Source organism: Pholis gunnellus (genome assembly GCF_910591455.1).
Source record: "Pholis gunnellus genome assembly, chromosome: 9".
Lineage (NCBI taxonomy): Eukaryota > Metazoa > Chordata > Actinopteri > Perciformes > Pholidae > Pholis > Pholis gunnellus.
The window spans coordinates 14,557,859-14,580,048 of record NC_136535.1 but is presented as its reverse complement, the minus strand read 5'-3'; the positions used below and the strand labels follow the sequence as shown (position 1 = coordinate 14,580,048).

At 44.2% G+C, this 22,190-nt stretch overlaps 2 protein-coding genes across 2 annotated transcripts in view; both read right to left on the bottom strand.

Moving 5' to 3' along the window:
* The window catches only part of prkd2 (protein kinase D2), a 33,326-nt gene extending 30,466 nt beyond the window's left edge, over positions 1–2,860 (bottom strand). Inside the window, exon 1 of the mRNA XM_079166875.1 lies at positions 1,878–2,860. Coding sequence (XP_079023001.1) covers positions 1,878–2,204 — 327 coding nt within the window. The 5' untranslated portion in view covers positions 2,205–2,860. The remainder of the gene's footprint in view (positions 1–1,877) is intronic.
* A 1,786-nt stretch (positions 2,861–4,646) lies between these two features.
* On the bottom strand, positions 4,647–20,796 carry strn4 (striatin, calmodulin binding protein 4). The gene is made up of 18 exons (XM_079166466.1): positions 20,318–20,796; positions 13,691–13,794; positions 13,460–13,536; positions 13,256–13,334; positions 12,902–13,087; positions 11,793–11,970; positions 11,507–11,663; positions 10,836–10,931; positions 10,391–10,509; positions 10,105–10,280; positions 9,885–9,932; positions 9,684–9,805; positions 9,422–9,589; positions 9,189–9,329; positions 9,003–9,101; positions 8,825–8,911; positions 8,223–8,411; positions 4,647–7,602 (listed from the first exon to the last, which is right to left on the bottom strand). Exons 1-17 carry the CDS (start codon positions 20,657–20,659, stop codon positions 8,242–8,244), a joined length of 2,349 nt encoding a protein of 782 aa, XP_079022592.1. The 5' UTR covers positions 20,660–20,796; the 3' UTR covers positions 4,647–7,602; positions 8,223–8,241.
* Between the last annotated feature and the right edge of the window lie 1,394 nt (positions 20,797–22,190).

Genomic DNA, 22,190 nt, shown 5'->3' with positions numbered 1-22,190 from the left:
CTCTTGCATTACACAGGAGAGTTCTGGTTTGTCAGAGAAAAACACACACAAAAAAAAAAAGAAGAAGTAGAAAAGAAGACAAGGTCAGAGAGATGCAGCTGTTGTTTACATCGTGATGCAGCAAACACCTCTTACTTGTTCCAATCATACGGAAACACAGTTGGGAGCACACACTCCAGCTACTGATCTCAGTCAGAGTACAGCGGTGGTGAGTGGAGATCCAGCGTCAGATAGAACAGCTGAACGATCTCGCTGAATCAAATCAAATACATGACAGAGAACCACTTCTATGAGGAGAAAACAGCGGCTGTTGTGCACAGGAACAGATTAGCCGAGTGGGTAAACGGGCTGGAGACAGCACCAGAATTTCCTGGAAGATTTAAGATTGTGGGGGAGCTTTACAAAGCTGCTTTACAAAGGCTGTCGAAAATCTGCTAATCTCAACACCTACCAGGCTAATTGGCCGATAACAGCACATGGGCCGCTCAAACTATACCTGTAGGATAACGTGTGTTTTCTACTATACATGTGCATGTGGAAAACGTGCTAGCCTATATAGTCGGTGGTTCTCAAACAGTGTGAAGACCACATTCCCCATAACACTCTTTACTTCCTGTTGCAAAGAGGATGTCACTAACCCCCCCAACCCTGCACATGTTTGTTTTGAAGTTTGCTTTATTTCAGTAAAATAGAGAAGACACATTCGTTTGAATTTATTATCCTCATAGTTTGAGGAACTCGCATAAGTCTCAACAGTTTGCCCTTCTCGTGTTTCACAGACCAAAGCTTTTGATATGATAGGCTCGTTTGTTTCAAAATCAACTGTCATCAATATATGTTTTATGCATTTTAAATACAGCTAGTAGACGAAGAAAAACGTCCCAAGTTGCAGAAGACTTAAAACAATAATATGCGCACACACACACACACACACTCAAAAGTAAAAACCAGGCGATAAAAATGTAATCTCTAGAAAGACACGGCCTTATATATGGCTATGAATTAAAGTGATCAGTGACTGGTAAAAACAAGGAAATAATTCAATGAAGCGCTCAGCAAAGACTGTAAAATTGGCCTGATGTGATCATTTATCTCGGTATGAAACGTAAAACCTCTGAGGAGAGTGAAAGAGACTTTTGATCCTCACAAAGACAGGTTGCATCCAGGCATTGGAGCACATTGTGATTACCCTCTATGTATATTCAGTAACTTTCTTATTTAGTTAAACTGAAGGAAAGTAATGGTGCCCCTCAACATTTGGACACAGATTTCCTTTTGCTTTATGCATCTTAGGCGTGCAATAAAGTCAAAAAATGTGAAGTGCTGCAAATATTGTCCTGCACTTCCTGTTTCATGTACAGCACACATGTTGGCCCATGCATGAACAGCCAGATGACACCGTGTCAAACACTGAGCCCATCAGACATCCCTCGGCTAGCCTGAATGTGGCATAACAAAGCCTAATTGAACAGAGTGTTCTCTTCCCACTGTGTGAAGGGGGGGGGGGGGGGGGGGGACAAAAATGATAATTGCTGCAAATAGAGCGGAGCTAAATTGTGACATTTTCTCAGAGTCTGTCACAGCCGCCGGTTCAAATACTTTGTCTGCTTGCATGCTTAAACACCTGCATTTACCTATGACAATAGCAGAGTGTTTACAGATGTTTTAGTGGGACAGAGACACTAAAACAGAGTGAAAAGAGAAATGCAGCACTCCAACTGGTCATCAAGCAGTTTACAGACAGACATGAAAGTGTGGCGTCTGACATAAACCGCTTTCCACCTGGGGGGGGGGGGGCCATACGCCCAGTTTTACCCGACATGCCGCCCTCCCCACTTTACACATATGAACCCACCACACGTATACACATTTCCTACCTTGGTGTCAACAATGGAGCAGGCAATTTGTTTCACATAGGCCAGGTCAGCACTCTGGGGCATCAGGACCGATTCTCTGGTCAGGCCGATCTGGATGATGAAGGACACCCCTGCTGGAGTGGGAGGCTGCGAGGGTATCACAGCCCCACCGGGGCCCTGCACCGGTGTCAGGTCCATCATAGGAAACCCCCCCTGAGCGGGCAACGTGGGCATGGATATGGGGGTCCCCGGCTGCATCACAGCTGAGCCTGGTGGCGAGGGGCCCACGGGGGGGAAAAAGACCTGGGCCATGGCCCCTGAGGACATACAAGGGCTAGCGTTAGCCATTCAAAGAGTCTTGTTTCTCAGCTGCCCGGAGCTCTTAACATACACACTCACAAACACACACCCGAGACCTCATAAAAAAAAAACCACACACTCATTCAAACTGTCTCAGTGGAGGAGAGAGGGGTTCACACACTGACACATGGACACACACACACACACGTTGAGCAGAGAGAGCCCTGGTTCCTCTGTGTCCTGTGTCCCGTGTCCACCCCCAACCACTGGATCAAGGAAGAAATCCTTATCCAGGAAGTTGTGTTCTTTTCCTTTCTTCCTTTCTGCCACTTCTTCCGCGCGCTCTCCTCTTCAGACTCCTGTTAATGTCCTGGCATGACCAGCATGAGCAATGTTGTGTGAGACACTCATGCGCCTCCCTTCCCCTCCTTCAGCTCCCTGGGCTCAAGAAGTTGATGTGCAAGGGGGAGAAAGTCCAAACTTGATTGTGAAACTCCCCAGCCGTGGGAGAGTGGAAAAAAAAACAAAAAAAACAAAACAAAAACAATGCCAAACTTTGTTGTGCCTCTTCTCCAGGCTGAGTTACAAAATGGCCTCCTTAAACAGGAAACTAAGAATGAAGGAGAGCAAGAGACTGCACTCCTTTTACGAGTGTTGCCCTGTTTCAGTTTCAGCCTCAGTTGAGTCTTTTTCTTGTGAAAAAGCACACAGAGAGTGTGAGAGCCGCGCGAGGGTACCTCCCTCTCCCCCTCCCTCCTGCCCGCTCGTATGTGATCTTGCCACGGCCAGGGAGGAAGTGAAATGACTGACGGAGGCTGGAGCCAATAGCCTCTCAGAACGTCCCGCCCTCTGACTCCTTACACCCTGGGCTTCTCCCTCCTCTTTTTTTTCCCCCACTCTTTCTCGCTCCCTTGCTTCCTTGCTTCGGGGTTATTGGTCTTGTTCGCTCCCTCCCCGAGTCCGGGCCAGCACAGATCCGCTTACACTGCCTGAGGGGGCAGCTCCGCGCTCAAAAAACCCTCCCATCTCTTCCTCATCTTCTCTCTTTCCGTCTTCCTGTGACATTCTATTGCCTGCCTCATTTCTTCCTTTGTGACACCTTTCCTTCCCTGCATTTTTTTTTTTCACTCGACACACCTCTGCCAGACCTGCAGAATAGGGCCACACCTATTTCAGAGCTGTGTATATGCAAAGGTGATTGCAAGTGTCAATAAAATGAGGAACTTCCATGGCAAGGGAGGAGGTGTTACTTTGCACACACACCAGAATATACCGTAGAAATTAGGCTGGGTCACCACAATCACCAACATGACTGTGTGACTCTGCACCGACAATCTTATTTTACATTAAAAGCATGCAGATTAAAATAATGACTTGTTAATGTTTGGTCATGAAAAAGTCCCGAGATAGTTCCTGAAACTCGCTGACGTCATGAAGTTCCTCTCAGGGACATCACATCGTACTTCTCCTTGTGGAGCCATGAATAAATAATAAAACTAAGACAAGAGACCACAATAAGTAATCAGCAGCAAACAATGCTTGCTATGACTACGTTTCACCACAAGAGGGCAATGTTTGATATATTGAATAATGAATTCCCAAGTATAGATGAGGTCATAGGGCTGCATTGTTGCCCATCCACCTTTAGTGAAGTGTTCCATTGAAATTCCATTTACCAATTATGTACAACATGTGTGTATGTGCGTAGGCTGAAAGATAAAAGCAGTATTTAAAAAGAAAAAAAGACAACAAATACACTTACTTACCCTGCTGCTGAAATTATACAATTGCAATGTGAAGATTTGATGTAGAAAAGGCTCCATAATGTAGACGGCTTACTCTTTTTGAGCACGGTAAAAGCTTGTAGGTTGGATTGGTTGATTATTGGTTAATAGCTGACACAATACTTGTGACAAGATGAGGCTCTTTAAAAACCAGACTGTCAACGAAATTCTGCTTTACTCGTTATCAACGTGATTTTGGGGGGAAAGGGGGAACTCGATTAATTTCACAAATCAAGATTAGCTGGCCCATCATGGGAAGTACTACAGGAGTACAGCAGGATGTTGACTTTGGAAACAGTAGTTTGTCAAAAAAACAACAACCGCATATTCATAGATTTTGGAGTAGATATGTTTTAGGAATTTTAACAAGATAATTGAACGTTTTTGTTGGAAAACCAGTTATTAAAGCAGAGAATGAAAGACGGTATCTAGTTGTATTAGGGAAGTGCGGCATACAGCCTTTTCAGAACTTGACAAAATGAAATCCTGGTCTCTGATGCATTAATGTTAAACACATTTTTAAACATTTCTCTGAAAAGTCCCTGAACTAAATTGCTGTAGAATCTCTTCTCTTCTACTTCTACTGTGTATTTTCTGCTGTGTATTTTCAGACAGGTAAGGGATGACACTTCCATGTGTCCAGTTGTTTTGTATCCCTTAAAGAAGGCAAAAAAAGACAACACAAACACAACTTTCAATTCACTGTACAAAATCTTCATTTTTTGTTTTTTTTCTTCCTTAATGACATACAACAGGGGACCCGTAAACAAAAAGAGAAAGTCATTTGATACAAGCTAGAATGCAGTTCAAAAATATATAATAAAACAAATTGAATAAAAAGCAGGTCTCTTATCCCTTGTAGTTAGAGGAAATAGTTTGAATACAGCTTAATATGATGTACAAAATATCACACAGTGATAAATTGCTAATAAAAAAATAAAAACAAAGAAATGAGAGTCCTTTACCTTGGCCTCTGACTGGTAACAGGTCGTTTTTTTTAACTTTTTTTTTTTTTCAATTTTCATGTTTTTTAATCGTTTTCTTTTTTACAAGTTGTACATTGCCATTATCAATCACAAGCAAGTTCTATGCCTAGCAAGGAAGAATGATTCACTTATGATACTACAGTATTCTTACATCTTAATAAACATATTTATAATCAAAGAAAAGAAATGCAAGAAAGAAAGAAAACAAGGAAATGATGGACATTTACAGCAACATAATGGCATTTCTAGTCATCATTTACAACCTCCGTTTCAATTTCTTTTCTTGAAGTGTCATACTGATTTGTCTTTATTCTCAGAAAGAGGCCCTCAGTAGCTCTCACTATCAAATAAATGCTAGCCACAGCAGGCTTTTCATCTTGTAGTATTTACTTCCGATTGTATAAGAAATACATGCAAACCATTATTTCCGCACCCTGTCTGTAACCACTCCTCACCACAAGCATCCACAATTAAATGTAGTGCAAAGTGGAGCCAGATAGTAGTTAAATGTGATAACAGGATGTTATGTCCAGCAGCAGTACAATAATGTAGTTGCGTCCGGAACAGTCCACCATCCTGTTTCAGGAAAAAAAAAATAAAAACTGAACTATGAATGCTAGTGTCCGCAGTGATTAGGAAAAGAAGTGTTTACATCTAGGCTACTTTGAACCCTCAGATCTGACCTCTGACCCCCAGTGTGACCCTGTATTCTTGAAGAGGGGAAGGGTCCCCTTGACAAACCGCTTCAACACCAGACTCAACCCGTCTTCTCAAGGTAATACTAAACAATTACCAGTCAAGTCATTTGAAGTCAGGGTCAGTATAGATGCGGGACACAGACGGAGATAGATGTGTCTCAAAGGAACAATGTTTCCACCTAAACCAAACGTCCTCTGGGTAATGTTAAAAAATAGAGCCATACGGGATCAGCAAGACAGATTAGGTGCTGAGTCATGCTACTAACATCAACTGACACCCAAACATATTCAAATCAATTCATTCTTCTATCGTTTCCTTTTCTGAAATGGCAAAAGTGGCTGAATTTAAAATTGACTCTCTTCTTTTCGTTCCTCCCTTTTCTCCCCACCTCTTCAGAAAGAGGAGACCAGCTTCACGTCATTGGCTCTCTGGGTAATGTGCTACCGTGCAACTGATGCACGTCAAAAAACAAGGCAAGGGAACCTCACCTCAACATACAAGTGTAGGTAATGTCAAGCTTGGGGTTTTTTTTTTCTCTCTCTTCTGTTTTTTGGAAAGCCTGAATAAATAACAACAAGCCAGAACCAAGCGCCGCCTACAAAACTGGCACCGACTTCCGAGATGAAATGAAAAAGACGATCTGACCCGCTCTCATCTGAGCAAATGTTTTCAGTCCAAGTGACACTCGCTGTTAAATAATCCTCATCAGCTCTGTACATTCCTCTAACGACCAATGGCGACACTACTCACGCCTCTCTAATGAGAGACGTCAATAGTTCATTCTAAAAACGTGACCACAGCTATTGATATGATTGACCAATGAAATTTCATTTAAAAAGCTGATTCACTTTATAGCCCGATGAGTGAGAAACACAGTCTCTCTTTCTCACACACACACACACACACACAACAGGTCCCTGATTCTGACTCACGACTGACGAGGTCTCTCATAGCACCGTGATTTAACTAGTGCATAATACGAACACACGCGCACTCTTCCGTACAGTAAAAAGCACCAAATGACACAATCTGTGTCATTTGTTGAGAGCATACAGCCTGGCCTCAGTACCTCTGTGCAAGTCCACCGACTTCAACTGCACTCTCGGGGTATCTACCTTCAGCTGGTGAACGTGTCGTGAGAGCATCAGTCTACAGAGTTCAAACTGTACATTTGTAGAAATGGACCGTGATTGTGTTCATTCATCTTGTACAGCAGAGTGAGATTCTATCTCACGAATCATGGGGACATTATAATACTCATACATACAATGAGACTTGGCCATAAAGTTGAAATTAAAGCTATTTTGTTCAACACCGGCTAGCAACTGTCTAATGGCTCCTCACATCAGTCACAACATTCTCCGACCCTGAATGCCACACACACACACACACACACTCTACCTGCAGTCTTTGGAATGTAATACATTGATTCCCAATGAAGAGGTCGGTCAGGGGTTTTCTGCAGACACTGGGAAAGATAACTGTGATTAGTCATGTCTACATATGTATGTTAGCCACAAGCAATTTCTTAAATTAAGATCTCAACTGAAATGCATGCATCGGTGCCTCGTGTGTGCTGTGCAGTGCGAGCGCTTCCTTGGTAGTTTCTTAACCTAAGTAGTGTGTGCACACGCACACACACACGCACACACACACAGGTTTGTAATAAGTGTTGGTAGAATGAAAAAAAAAAAAAGCAGAACTGAATATTGTAGTGTAGAAAAGTGTTCCTCCAAATATGATTATTCAAAAAAGGAGCAGCTGTGTTTTTATAAAAAAAAGCAGTGTGATTAGTATTACAAGAAGTCACTGAGGCATCAGAGAAGAGTGGAGAATTGAGGGGAGGATATGTCCTGTGGCAATGACCCAGCCAGTGGGTGTGAGAGTGTGTGTGTGTGTGTGTGTGTGTGTGTAAGCAGGTGAAATGTGTCCACTGTAGTCTTCAGTCTCTTTCTGCCCAGTTGTTTGTGTAGGACTCTAAAAAAAAGGCAGAAACAAACAAAGTTAGACCAACAGCCGTTCAGATCTACTCACAATACTGACATACGCCTCAATAGAAGTAAAAACATTCCCAGTTTGTCACAAAGTCACACAGAAAAACAAAGAAATCAAATAAGATTTTGAGGGTAATGGAATGTTTTATAGTGGAGGGGAAAGTAGCCATTCAAGATGATCTAAAGTGGACATTTTAAGCCAGAGAGGATTCAACAAAGACATAGATTTGAAGCCATTTTGTGAAGCTTTCTTGAGAATAATCTAGACTTCTGTTAAAGGGGAATGTGCTACGGTCCACTGTATATTTACTTAGAAATTGAGGCTATCCAAAGATTAAACACTTTACTCACAGACAGATTAAAGGTGTTCTCCAACACTTCGTTTAGTATTGCACTTTCACAAAGATGGAGGATTTGCAAGAGACAGGTTTTGAAAATGAATGGTCAAAAGAGAAGCAACGGAGGCAGAGATATCCTGACTTAAATCCCTAAAATGCAACTCAGTAGAGTTTTGTTAAACCCTCCATTGCCTGTTATGGAACTCAACACTCCCATTTTGTAATACAGGCTTTCTGGCAAAAACGTGACCCCCCCCCATCTCACCAGAATGACGACACTGCTGTCAGACAAAGATCTTGGCAAGTGCATCTGCGCCGGCGCTGGCGATGAAGGGCTGTGAAGAGTGGAAGGCCACGTCATGGATGGCCTCGTCGTGCTTCTTCCTGTGCGCAGTGATCTCCTGCACGCACGTCCTGTTGTCCAGCATCCACAGGCGCACCGAGCAGTCGTGGCCTGCAGGGGGCGGAGAGTGGGTGAAAGCAAAGACAACATTACCGGAGGCAAAGACCACTGTGGAGTGCAATGTAAAGGAATCCTTCAGATTGTTTTTAAAGCTAGACTTAATGCACAACTTCTTCTGCAATGCCTTACAGTGTGACTTTAGAGAGGCGACTGATAGTGAGGCTTTCAAAAATAGCTTTTTACCTTTGAAAAATTGTGTTTTTCATCACTTCTTTTTAAAATTCCCATTACCTTTTTAACAAATCCTGAAAAATACCCACTTTGCGTACAGAACGGACGCAATATTAAAAAAAACTGTCGGCATTAAAATCTCTCTCCGGGTACGATGATGTTATGTGAAAATAGAGTTTGGATTCTAAGATGTTCAGCTAAATAAGGACACAGTAAAGGTGAGTGTCACTCACTGCCAGAGATGAGGTAAGTGCCTTTAGGGTCTGTAGTGAGACAGGTGACCGCATCCAGGTGAGCCACCATTGAGTGGACAACTTTACCTGAGTGAACACACAAAACAAGCTTATTTAGGTGCATTCACACTCCAGAAATGAAAAGGTGACCAATACAGGTAAAAGACATGCGAGATACCTGTCTTGTTGTCTAGGAAGCGGATGGTGCGGTTCTCATGTGCAGTGATGGAGACGGCCTCAGATGGGTGGCTGACCACGCGGTTGATCAGCTCACTGCCTGCAAAGGAAGACAAGCAACTCCATCTGAATCTCATTTATTTCTAACTTATCTCAAAGCGGGTTACACACAGGCTCCAGAACCTACCATCCTTGGTCTGCGTCTCCAGCGCAATGATGCTCTGCTCTGTGTTGAGGTCGTAGAGCAGCGTCTCGCCTGCGTCGAATGACACCACCACCTGGTTGGGGTCAGTGTCCACGAAGGCTACTGAGGTGGGCGTCCCGTGCTCTGGGAGAAGACGTGAGATGATCGAGTTTGTCAGGCATGGAGGCAACACAAAGCTCAAAAGCACTCGTTCACACTCAACACAGGACGTCTACCTCTCTCCTTATTGAAGACAGACAGGCAGGGAGCAGAGTTCTGAGGGTCCCAGAGGCGAATGGTGCCGTCGGCTGAGCACGAGGCGAGACGATGGAGAGCCGCCGAGTAAGTTAGACCCCACACGCTGTCCTCGTGGCCGGCGAGTACACTGCTCTCGATGCCGGGATCTGGATGGACAAGCGCAACATATTAAAAAAAAAGAAAAGGAATATACTTCTAAATTGGAAAATCATTATTACTCTGCAGTTGATAATGACTGACCATAATTATCATAAGGATCCACATTGAGGTCTGGCATCTTCCAACATCTGACAGTTCCATCTAGACCCCCGCTGTAGCAGGATTCTCCATCCTCGCCCATGGTCAGCGCCAGAACAGCTCCACTGGACATAAAGAGAGAGGCGTTAGTTTGCTGCACTGCTTCTGTGTATGGTGTGGATTTTGGATTTGTACTCAACTCACCTGTGTGCTCTGAATGTGTAGATGGGCTCAACATCCAACGCTGCGTTCCTGTGGAGGGAGGCAATCTTTTGAATTAGCTTCTTATCTTTGCTGTAGTTTGATTTGACATTTGTACGTTATCTGTCCTACTGCTGGTCGGAAAGCCTTTGGAGTGAGTTGTAAGTATAGAATGAGAGCGATATACATGTTCTTCCCTCCCCGTGGATCTAAGGATTCTTACTTTTTAGAGTGCATGGCCTTGTTGAGGTTCCACAGCTTTAGTGTGCCATCCTCAGAGGCTGTGAGCAGCACGGCTTGACTGGGGTGAAAGGTCAAAGCGCGGATGGCATCAAAGTGGCTGCGTAGTGTGAAACGAGGGTTCCAAGTCTTCTTGAACTCATCTCTGTTATCTTGCATCTGACAGGAAAACACATTGAAAAAGAAAAGAGTCAACATTTCACACATAGTGTGCACATGCACGTTGGATTACAACCGGTGTATTGACCAGAACAAATGTGTGTAGTTACATCCATGGAGAGATCGTTGTCATTGGCCACGGTGAGATCAGCCAGCTCCCCCAGGTTCATGTCTCCTCCTCCAACGGCGTCCATAATGAAGACGTCAGAGGAAAAACCCAGGGCGCCACCTGCAGGTTGGAGGTGGAAATGCACAAGAGTTACACAAAACATTATGGCCAGTCGGAGATGAAGAATGTAAAATATAGCAATGACTCTTAGATCTCCCGAGCAAGCGTCCACTAATCTTGTTTCCTTACTCCCACACTGTGTATCAGAGGAAATATTTAAAGGCGTGGGAGCAGTTTTGTAAGTTTACACCTACGCAGGCTTTAACATTTCACCAAACTGAGACATCATCCAACTTTTTGTGGGTTTTAACGGCTACGCTACAATCAGTAGCGGTAGAGGATAGTCAGCGGTTTTCGATGGGTCATAAATGGTGGGGGAGTCTTACCTTCCACGGGGCGAGCCTGTCCTGATACAGAGGGGGGCGGGGTGGGTTTAGGGGGGAAGTCCGACATCATGCCTTGTAACTTGTTCCTGCGGTTCTCTGAACCCGGCAAGAGGAGAGAGACACAAAACATCCAGTCATGCAGAGGGGCGGAGGATGGTTGGAGGGGCCAGCAGACGGACAGATGAGAGACAGACGGATGTAGACAGAGGCAAAAAGATAGACTTCATTCTTTAAATACAACACATACAATTTAAAAAAATATATATATATATACATTTTTGTGAGCGGACAAAATCAATAAGCGCACAGGGTTACAGTGTAAATGTGACTCAAAAGAATGAAATGTGCACATTAAAAAAAAAAAGAGAAGGCTGCATGCTTGACAACCTTTGAAAAAAATGACCCCGCACCACAGAGAATACATCCACAGACAGAGATGACAGCTACACAGCTCTAAAGAGTCACAGACTGACAGCTCGTGAAACAGGACAGAGAGACAGGTGGTTGGGAAAAGAGGTTGGTTTTATTGACAAGAAGAGATGCCAGGACACAATGAGAAGTAAAAGATAAAAAAGGTGAGCGGGGAGGGGGAGGGGCAAATAAGACAGATACACTGGTGGCAGTGATTCTGGCAGTGCTGTGCTGATGATGTTGCTACGGCAGCAGCGTACCTAACTCCCGTCCGTCCCCCGAGATCCGGGCCTCTCCCGCCCCCTCCCCATCCTCCCCCGAGCCCAGGAAGTCAAATTCACTGAGGGCATCTTCCGAGTCGTCTTCGTCCTCCTCGTCCTCCGGGTCCAGGTCTGTGGTCATGGGCTCCGAACCCATCTGGACATGAGAACACAGCAGAGCAGAGGATTTCATTAGTCGTGAATAAAGGTTGCAGTTGATAGTTATTGTGTTTAGTCATTGAATTTCCCTCAGCTTCCTCATTGTATTCTTAATCACCGATCGTACCTTTACACGAGACTTCTTGTTCTTTCGCGGTCCATCGATGCAGTCAGTGGCCATGCCTTGGAAGTCATCTTCCTCGTCACTGTCGTCTTCATCGTCATCCTCGCAGCCGTGGAGGAAGGGGATCTTATCGAGCACCGAGCCGCCCAGACGTTCCTTAGAGCTTTCCTTGCCCGCGTTCCTACAAAATCACAGGCAATTATTCTCTCCACTCCAGTTAATAAAGGGGAAAAATAAATATTATTTAGGTCAATACCTTGCAGAGGGAGGCAGGACGACCTTAATTATACTTATATAATACCATATTACAGGAGGTTTGGCCTCAGCAGTCTACATTACAGTAGAGCCATTTGCTTATAATATAAAAAAGGTTTTATGAGAGCAACTATAAGTAATGTGCTTTTTTTTTTTTACTGTCCTAGTTAAACATCAACACAACAATATTTCCGCTCATATATTTCATCTTTACCTGCCTGACAGGTAGTTATATTTTCTGTGCAATGACAGGTACACAACCGTGATAGTGTTTTCTTTTTATCATCTTACCATGTTTATAACAATGTTATCATGCTTTTAAGATGAGGGTGTGCTATGGTTTCACCGTCTTTACATTTCTGCTACAGAAAAATGCTACTCACAAAGCAGCCTCATGATACAATGATGAACTGTCTCATGTACAAAGTGCACCGTTTATAAAGATTATATTGCACTTCGATCACGGTAAACTCTCCCTCTGCAAGTGTCAGATGTTCTTAAGAAGAGAACCCACTCTAGACAGTACGGTGTGTGCACTATCCAAATCAGCCAACCATAATATTTCAAGCTTGTGTCTTTGAATAGATATTTAGATTACGTCACAACGTGTAAATTAGGGCCCCGTCTATACAGGGTGGCACTAGACCGCATGACCATTATAATTTCTTTAGGTGGAAAAAAGAAGAAGTTTTATAGCACTCGCAGGTATGGAAAGATCATGATCGTAAAGTGATTTATACAAGAGAACAACAAACTGAAACAAAGAAAATGTCATTCTCTGTTTTTAATCATGATTTGGGCCTTGTGTTGCAAACTGTGAGTGTCTTCACTGTTCTGATCAGCTTCCACAGTCTCACCTCTTGATTTGTTCCTCTATCTGTCTGACCAACATCGACTCTCCACCTGCCCGGGGCTCAGGCTCAGGACAGGTTTCACTGGGTGCAGGCCCGTTAGCCTCGGGGCTGCTCCGCCCGAGCAGCGAGCGCACGCGCTTAGATCGCATGTCCAGGATGGTGTCTGAATAACCCACTTCTTCAAGATATCTACATTCACAGGAAGAAAAAAACCCAACACACATTCATTAATATCCACCCATATATAAATCAATCACGCTAGTCTAGATCATAAGTTGAACACCAATGATAAAGTAGTATTGGAACACACGAGTATGGTAACGAAATAAAACAGAGTTGTTCACACAGAGGCCTTACTTGCGTAGTAGCTGGCGTCCCTCCTTCCAGGACATCTGATTGGCTGGCTCAGAGTCTGACTCAGCCGGCCCATTGGGAACTACAGAAAAAAAAGATTGGTCAATAGTGATGCAACAGCAACGCGTGATCAGAAAGAATACATTTTGAGTTGCTCTGAAAGTGAAGCAGCAGCAGCAGAGTGTATAACGGCTTGGTTAAACATACGTTGGTCTGCTTCTGTCTCTGGTTTCTTGTCTCCGGGACTCTGGTCATTTCCTGTCTTCAGCTTCTGATGCTTCGCCCTGCAACCCCACAAAACACCACATGAGGGCAGCATAACAGGCAAATATAGGAAAACCTTTCACTATCAAATCACTATTCCTTCAGCATGCGAAACATTATGACAGAAGGCTGAGGGGATAACAGACATGGGGGCACAGGGGTCGTTTGTCCTACCTCTCTTGTTTGAGGGCGTACTCCAGCATCTTGATCCGCCTCACCAGGTCCTGTTTCATATTCTCCTGCCCTTTCCGCTCACCCTGAAGGAATGCCACCTGAGCCTGGAACACACATACAGGATGGTAAGGAACACAAAGTTCCCGCAAAAAAAGGGCGCACACACACACACACACACACACACACACACACACACACACACACACACACACACACACACACACACACACACACACACACACACACACACACACACACACACACACACACACACAAGCATAAACGATCGCAAAATCTATTTATATTGACACCATAACTGCGGCGTGTGCTTTCTCAATTAAAAGCTTAGAAAAGCATTTGATATCAACAGAGATCACAAGCGGAGGCCGTGAAGGAAAAAGTTCGATGTGACAAGCATAGCAAACATGACTTCTGAGAACCCAGAGGAATAAGTAGAGGGTTGTGGAACAGAGCTCTTATTTTTAACTTCTCCTAACCGAGGCCTCAGTGCGCATCTGCAGGAGGAGGAAAAACAAGACACACACCGGCCAAATTCAAATACCCTCTTTTAAGACACATCCTTCCTTTGTGTGGTTCCCGTCTCGTTTCCCTTCCTCAGCGGAGCCGATTCAATTCTTACCTTGAGGAACGAGATGCCCGTTCTTGCCATATGGCAAACGATTAAAGAAAAATAAAAAGTGATAATGAGAGAATGCAGGGTGACAAGGGGCTATCTTTAGACAGGGGCTTCCCTTGGGTTCGGCATCATATGGCATGACTTGACAAAGATGTGAAAGGGCTGCCAGAGTGACGAGAAAGGTTTGTATCAGAAGTTTAAAGCATGCTATGTTTTGCACCAAGCGATGCTTGGTAACAGGCAACAAACATCCTGCCCTCTATTGGGTGGAGGAGAAAAACAACAACTCTGTTCCCAGTTAGAAGTCGGTTAAAAAAAAGGCCCACCCCCGTTTCTAAAGTCAGGATTTGCGTGCAGGTGATCGTAGGACACAATACTTTTGCATTTCCACCCTCTCCGTCTCTCTGGCTGGAGCATTAATGACTGTTGTTTCACAGTCCACTTCTCCTCTGCACGTCCCTGTGTGGGTCCATGAGTCTGCTCCCACACGCACACAGTTCGGTAAAAGTGGAACAGTCTAAAAACACGATCTCATGGGGCAGACACTCGGTCTACTTGAGAGGGTAGTCAATCATCCAGGAAAGTGTGTACACACACACACACACACACACACACACACACACACACACACACACACACACACACACACACACACACACACACACACACACACACACACAACCAGCTAGGAGGGCGAGTGGAACACAAAATAATCTGCCAAGCAAACCTTACTACTGCTGCTGCTGCTGCTGAGTAATACAATGTGATTTGATATGCTCATCGGAGAATTTTGGAGATAATTGTCAATGCTAGCATGTCAACACTGCAGGCATGTCCACAGAGGTTCTGAAATACAGATGTGCAGTTCAGTTTTTAAAATAAGTAAATAATGATACAATTAATGAACGGTGTTTGTGTGTGAGGAGCACTGAGAGGAAAGGTTGAATAGCAACGCGTGCATTTATTTAACAAGCCCGGAGGACGAGTGAAACACAGGAATCTGCTTAGCCTTGTATAAACCGCGATGCAACGTATCATTTGCTGTGGTTATGTGGTTATGTGGTTGAAAGAGCTGCCAGCATAGGGTTAGCTGCAACAGCTAGTTAGCTGAGATCCTCCAGCTGCACACAAGTAGTAATTGTGTAGTTGTTGTGTTTTGTAACGGTATAAATGCTTAATATGCTAAAAAAATACAACCCAAGCAGGCTGTTTTGCTTGCAGCAAAGTGTCATAACGTGCGGGGTCAGAAAACAGCACGTGCATTATATACGGCGTACTATAAATGGACAGCAAATGGAACACTTTAGCTCACATTAAAAGGACATCTTCGAAAGGGAAGTGGCCAAAAAAAAAAGGGTAACATTCAGGGTTGACCTCACATCCACAATAATGACAGAGAAGTGTTCTGATACTGACGCCTGCTGTTGATCAAGTTGAGGCAACTTGGGTACGAAGAAGGGGCAGAGTGGAACACGAGGCCCTCTGTACACAGATAAACAAATCCTTAACACAGAATCATCAGTGTGCTGACAGTTCCTATTTAGGCCTAGTTTGAACTGAGCCGAACAAAAAAAAGATTGAACCAACAGCAGCTTAAGAGTCACTGTAATGTCACCCGAGTGTAAACGCTGATTTGGTCATTTGCTGATGTACATTTGAACCATGAGCTCAAACAAACAAAGTCAATAGTCTGTAACTTTACGGCTCTATAAACTAAAAAGAAATCAGCAAAGTGCTTCGTAATTTCCACCTCTAAAAGGAATGCGTCTACTTCTTCCTTCAGGGGCAGGGCACGCGTTTCTACTCCTACTCACACACACACACACACACACACAGACAGACAGACACACACAGGCGAGCTACAACCTGCTCTCAACGCAGAGATAACCATCACACATCAATGTGCGCCAGTGTCACACAACTGTGTTCCGAGAAGGACATGTTCCCAGTAGCGCACAAAACCTTAAAAACCCTGAGACTGCTTTGCTGGGCCAAGTAAAGCCAACGCTGCATGTGTACACACACACACACACTCAAAGATACCAACAATGAGCGCACACCGTTAGAGCTGCCGTTACCATTTACATAAAGGTAGCCAAAGCAGAGGGATTAGTGTCAAAGTGGCTTTGCTTGGTGCCAGTCTTGATCCAATACTTAACTGCTCATTATTTGGCTCTGACCTGGTTTTACTTGCTCTGTCTCTTCCACCGTGTTTCTCTCTGAGAGCGGTGCGGTAATGGGGTTCACTGGATACAATTTCATGTCAGAGTAGATTAATTTACCCCAGCACACATTGGCTGCTGTAAGGACAAGAAGAAACGCAGCGTTCGATAGATATGCTTGTGGCTAAAATGAGGTTCTACAACGAACAGCTCCTACCCAAGGAGTGTGAATACAATAACAACGCATGTGTGCTATCGGCATATAAAAGGTGGTCTCATCAAAAAACTGACACATTAAATAAGAGCCGCAATGGAGCAGCGGGTCTAAAGACATCTCCGCATTTATACTCGAGTATAATATTCATCCATGTTTAAAACCAACCCAAGCCGAGGAGTAACACAACCCTTAGTTAAGTCTTCTGGGTGTCGGTTTGATGCAGCCTCCGCCAACATTGACACTGTGGTTATTTTCTTTGCATCATGTTGGTAAACAAACTAACAAAGGGACCTTGTAAGGAGCAAACCTGTCGCGCCATCTGATCTCCCTTTCCTGTGGGTGGGTTTTCCTCAGCGTGGCTAACTGCTGCTGACCTTTCCAGGGTTCGTTGTAACACGGAGAGCTGACACATTTAGCCTTTTCTGACAAGTCCCCCTCTACTCGCTGCCGAACAGGGTCAAGGGCAGCTTTCCTCCTCCGCTGGCCACCCTCCATCTTCTCAACCCTTCATCCCCAAGAGGGAATCCGCGAGCCAACAAGTAGAGCAATGAACTTTTCTGGGACAGTGTGCTTTGATGGAGCGTGTCAGAGAGCGCCGTGTGTGTGTGTGTGTGTGTGTGTGTGTGTGTGTGTGTGTGTGTGTGGTATTTAGCTAGAGAATGACATCCTAGAAAGTTGGGCTTTCTGTCTGTATTTTGATGAGAAGATGCTTGTTAAGCAAAAATACTGCAGGTCATGAATGTTTTGAATAAGAGAGGGGGAACAACTCATAAGATCATAAGGATTTCAGGGGAAGAGCTGAGAGAGAAATACAACAAGAGGAAATGAATTACATACAGAAAAATGTACTTTTTAAACAACGCGTCTAGAACAGGAGCTTCGCGTGGGTGGGTGGGAGGCCCACTGTAATAATGCAGTACATATAGATGTCATATGTGTCTCATGCCTGAGAGCTCAGAGCTATTAATTAGAGATGTGTACTCAGGGCCCCCCTGGGCCATACTCAACAGGAAGTGATGTCATCTGGGTCACCGGTAATCTATTCTGCACAACTACTGACACGGCTAATAAAATTAAATAGCTGGAAATGAGAAGACTGTAGTTTAAAGACGAACAGGAAGAGAGGTCTGTCCTGTTCCCTGTAGAATAAGAGTAGAGACTTGATCCGAAGTCTGTTTGTCCATTAAATGATAATGAGGATCAGACAAAAACAAATTTGTTCGCACACAGTGCACGAGTGGTGTAATTTGATAGAATACACTGGAAAGAGCTTCTTGTGTGTCTGAAGGACAAAGAGACAAGGCCACTGCCACCTGTCCCTCTGCGCAGCTTGTCTCATGGTCGTGCTGGGACGTCCCACCTGGCCCAGAGAAGGGGGGGGGGGGGGCGTCATTCCTGGCATGTCATGGGAGACACGACACCACAGGTGGCCTTTCACACCAAAAACACACTCGCAGAGACAGCACATGTGTTACAGTCTCACAGAGACATGCTATGCTACAAACACAGACACCCCCCCGCCGTCGCACAAAGAGTCACACAGTCGTAAGATGATGGTGTTTATCTCAAATATTGGTGACGGTTTTGGTTGCAGCCTTCCCCTTGCTTGCTTGCCCCATGCACGCCATAAAAGCACAAAAAGTCATGTGTATACGACATGTGAGCAGACGAGGGACACATGTACAGTGTGGTGCTGCACACACACAGGACATGGCCAGCGGCGCATGCTAACTGGCATGTTGAGAGCCCTGCCAGCATGCTGGCAACAAAAGCCAGAGGCCTGTGGGTGTTAAAATGTAAGCCAGGTCAATTTTTCAGCCTGGCACTCCAGCGATCCTCTCGTTCTCTCAGCACAGGACGTGGTGCTAATTGTACCAGTGAAACCAGACCATGTGCAGGAATACACACACACACACACACACAGACATGCAAACAAAGTTCCATAACAAGCACTAATGGCATGTTGGACATAGGGATGGACTGCTTCTACCTTCCATTCCCACACACACGACTGTGAAAACAGCGAGCATAACCAGTTTGTTATTGTTCATCCATATTTCATCACGGCTCCTATTTATAACTAGGTTTGAGTCGGGGGGCAAAGTGAGAAGCAGAGTGACAGAAGAGAGGCAACGATAAAGAAACATTTCTGTGGTTTTGTCGAGCTAATGAACTCCAGAAGATAGTGTGTCCTAATTACAAGAACCCTGTGGTTACAAGAAGAAGACCACACACGTGTTTAGGAATGAAAAGATGAACTGTTCCTCTTTTCATTCCAAACGCGAAGCGAAAACATCTTTGAATGCGTGTATGTTTTCCTAACCTGCCCTAATCCTGGAACAATTTGATGAGTAAGCACGATCTTGCCCAGCAATGCTCTGCCTCACACAACATATGCATATAGGAATGTTGCATAGGACAACCTTTGTATTCTGCAGTCAGTCTCTGAATAACCGGGGACCATTAGGGGACTAATGCCTTGCTTAAGGGCATTTACACGACATTGACTCCCATTCACATAGATTTTTTTCTTGCCATTTCAGGGACCCAAAGTGATGAACTTTAAGGCCAAAAGCTCACTTCCCTAACCTAAAGGCAGAGAGCACATGCGTGCTTGTAAGTGGCAGGTCATATTTATTTTACATTCAGTCAGGATTTACACGGTTAGGCCTAGTTTTCGGGAGGATGGTACTTAACTGACGATAATCTAAGACAGTCAAATGAGTGTGAATGATGCTGATAAATACACCCGCATTACATCCTCAACCGTGTACCACACCCGCTGAATCCTCCATCTGTGAGTGATACTAATGCAAAATGTGGATTTCTATTAAATGCCACCGGATATACACGTTTACAACACGGTTACTACCGGGAACTTCATCTGAGGAGATTATGCAGTAAAAGGTGATGCAATTCAATAACTGCTGGCAGTCTGGTTGTTTACATGACGAGAGTGTCAAGTCTATAAAAAGATCACCACGATCATCTTCTCTCACTGGGCCAATTGTTTCGTGAATAAAAATCAATTTAAACCGCCTCATGTTAATGGGAGCTTTCCTTAAGTATGAACACCACTTTCACAACTGATTATAAAATGCAGTGATTTAAGGGACACTCAGCCTCTTAACCTCAAATGAACAGCCACAGATAACTTCATTTGTCCCTGTGTGATGTAAAAACCAGATGATTGTCAACTTGCAATCAGTGCTTCCATATACACATGTCAAAATACAGTCCCTGTTTAAAAGAGGAGTCTGGTACACCTGCATTAATATCAAACAGACACTGCAAGTTAACCTAAACCCTGATTGTGTGTCAATTTGAAGGGCAAAGGCACTCGTGTTATGGGGAAATACAGTTTATTAAAGGCTGTGGCTGTTTGGCTTTATGTGATCATACAGACCCTTCGTTGCCATGTATTGTCTAGTAATAACACAATATGATAGGGTGTAATGTTAGCCTATTAGCATGTTGGCATCCCGAAACTGATTGATTCTAGGGCATGTGTACGGTCACAAAGCAGCACTAAAAGAGCTCCTGTGATATCCGTGCTGGCCTTTAAATCGGTGTTAGCGTTGCAAAAACAGGCTACATGGTAAACAAATTACCCTGAGTTCGTCTCTCTCTGCCTCCCAGCGGTATTTCTCGGCCTGGAAGCGTCCCCACTCGTACTGGATGAAGTGGAGGATCCCAGGAAGCGTCATACCCGAGTCCCCGTCCTGTAGCTCCCGAGCCTGCGACGATCCGGGCATGGCCCCGGCTGCTGCTGCTGCTGCCGCCGCCGCCGCCGCTGCTGCCATCACTCCGGTCGCAGCAGCTGATGTCGCCTGGCCCGGTGCTGCTTTGGGCCCGTTTGGGTTGCGCCCCGCTCCGCTGCTGCTGCTACTGCCGCCGCCGCCGCCACCTCCGGAGTTCGGGTTTGGTCCTCCGCCGGATCTATCCGCCTCCATTTTAACCGTTCAACCTTTCGCCAGGGTAAGGAGGCGTAAATGGGCAGAGTGTACGAACAATAATAATAATAAAAAGTACCTCGTACCCTTCTTCCAACCCAGCAGCACTTCGCTATAGGCTACCCTTTTTTATCGCCTTTCTCACACGCACAGAGCAAAATTACTATTCAGCTAACAAAATACTATACTTCCTCTTTCAAACCTTCAACATAAAGTACGACGTTGTAATCATAACATATTGTAACATTCTGGACTATTTAGCCACCAATATTCCACATTTAACACAAAGTCTTACTCGGAAACGTTATCTTAAGTAACATGGGGATAAGGCTATTACATGTCTATCACTCTCAAAACAATACAAAAGGATGTTTGCGACTCTTATTTTGTACATCCCAGATTTCTTTCCTGTTTGCCATTGGAAATTCCCAGTGTGGATGACAAATAAAGGGCCATGTTTGCAGTAATACACAATGAACACGTCGCTATGGGAATTTATTTCCTGCCATTTTGTGAGCAAGGATGTTTGAGGACAGTAAAGTTAGCCAACGGTATCTACAACTTTATTTCCGTTTTGAGGTTTCCACGACAAAAGTCATTCACGGGTCGACCGTGATTTTGTCTGCCCCCGTGTCTGCCCTCTGATTTGTTGCAGATCAATTACAATTGGACTTGAATACAACAAACTTGGATTCAATCATCCAGAAGCATTATTAACACATGGTAATCCATTTTAACCAGTAAGATACACATGCTTATATGTACATAATTACATAATAATTACATAATACATTACATATAGCAAAGGTTCAAGATAGAAAATCAGCTGTACAGATGCCGGTTGAAGACTTCAGCATCGGGTCCGTTGGCATCCCTGTGCTTTAGTTAAAACACAAGTGGAGACATTTATGAGGTAATTTCTCAAACATAACAAATAATCACCCACATACTTCCACTTCATTTTATTTTCTGTTCATAATACAAGTGTGACGACATATTTCTAATATTTAATTGGTTCATAATAAAACGATAGAGATTACATGATAATGTAAGAATACATTTTCAACCAAACAATAATATTGTGCAATTTTTGTGCAAAATGTGTTTTTGTTGCACTTTTATTCTGAAGGATTCGAGCCGGAAGTATTCGCAAACGTGATAGCTTAAAGGTAAATTCGTGCAATTGGGTATCACGGTTGAGCTTGAGTTAACTACATAGTAATGCAATATTCTGAAGCGATTTATGTGCACTGTGAATTTAATCTTAAAATGTTGCAGACTCGATTTCAACCACAACCGCACAGACATTAGCGAACAATGCAGATTAATCTCCGTGTTTGCTGCTAACGAGTCAGCCAGGTTTGCTCACATGCTACCAGAGCTGGCTGAGATGGACCACCATGAGAACCAAATACCCTGTAGTACAACAAGGTTAATAGGCTTAACACTGCTTCATGCCTATAATAACATGGCTAATGCACGATGTGAAGGGCTGCAAATAATTACCCTGTAAAAAATAAAATAGATACAC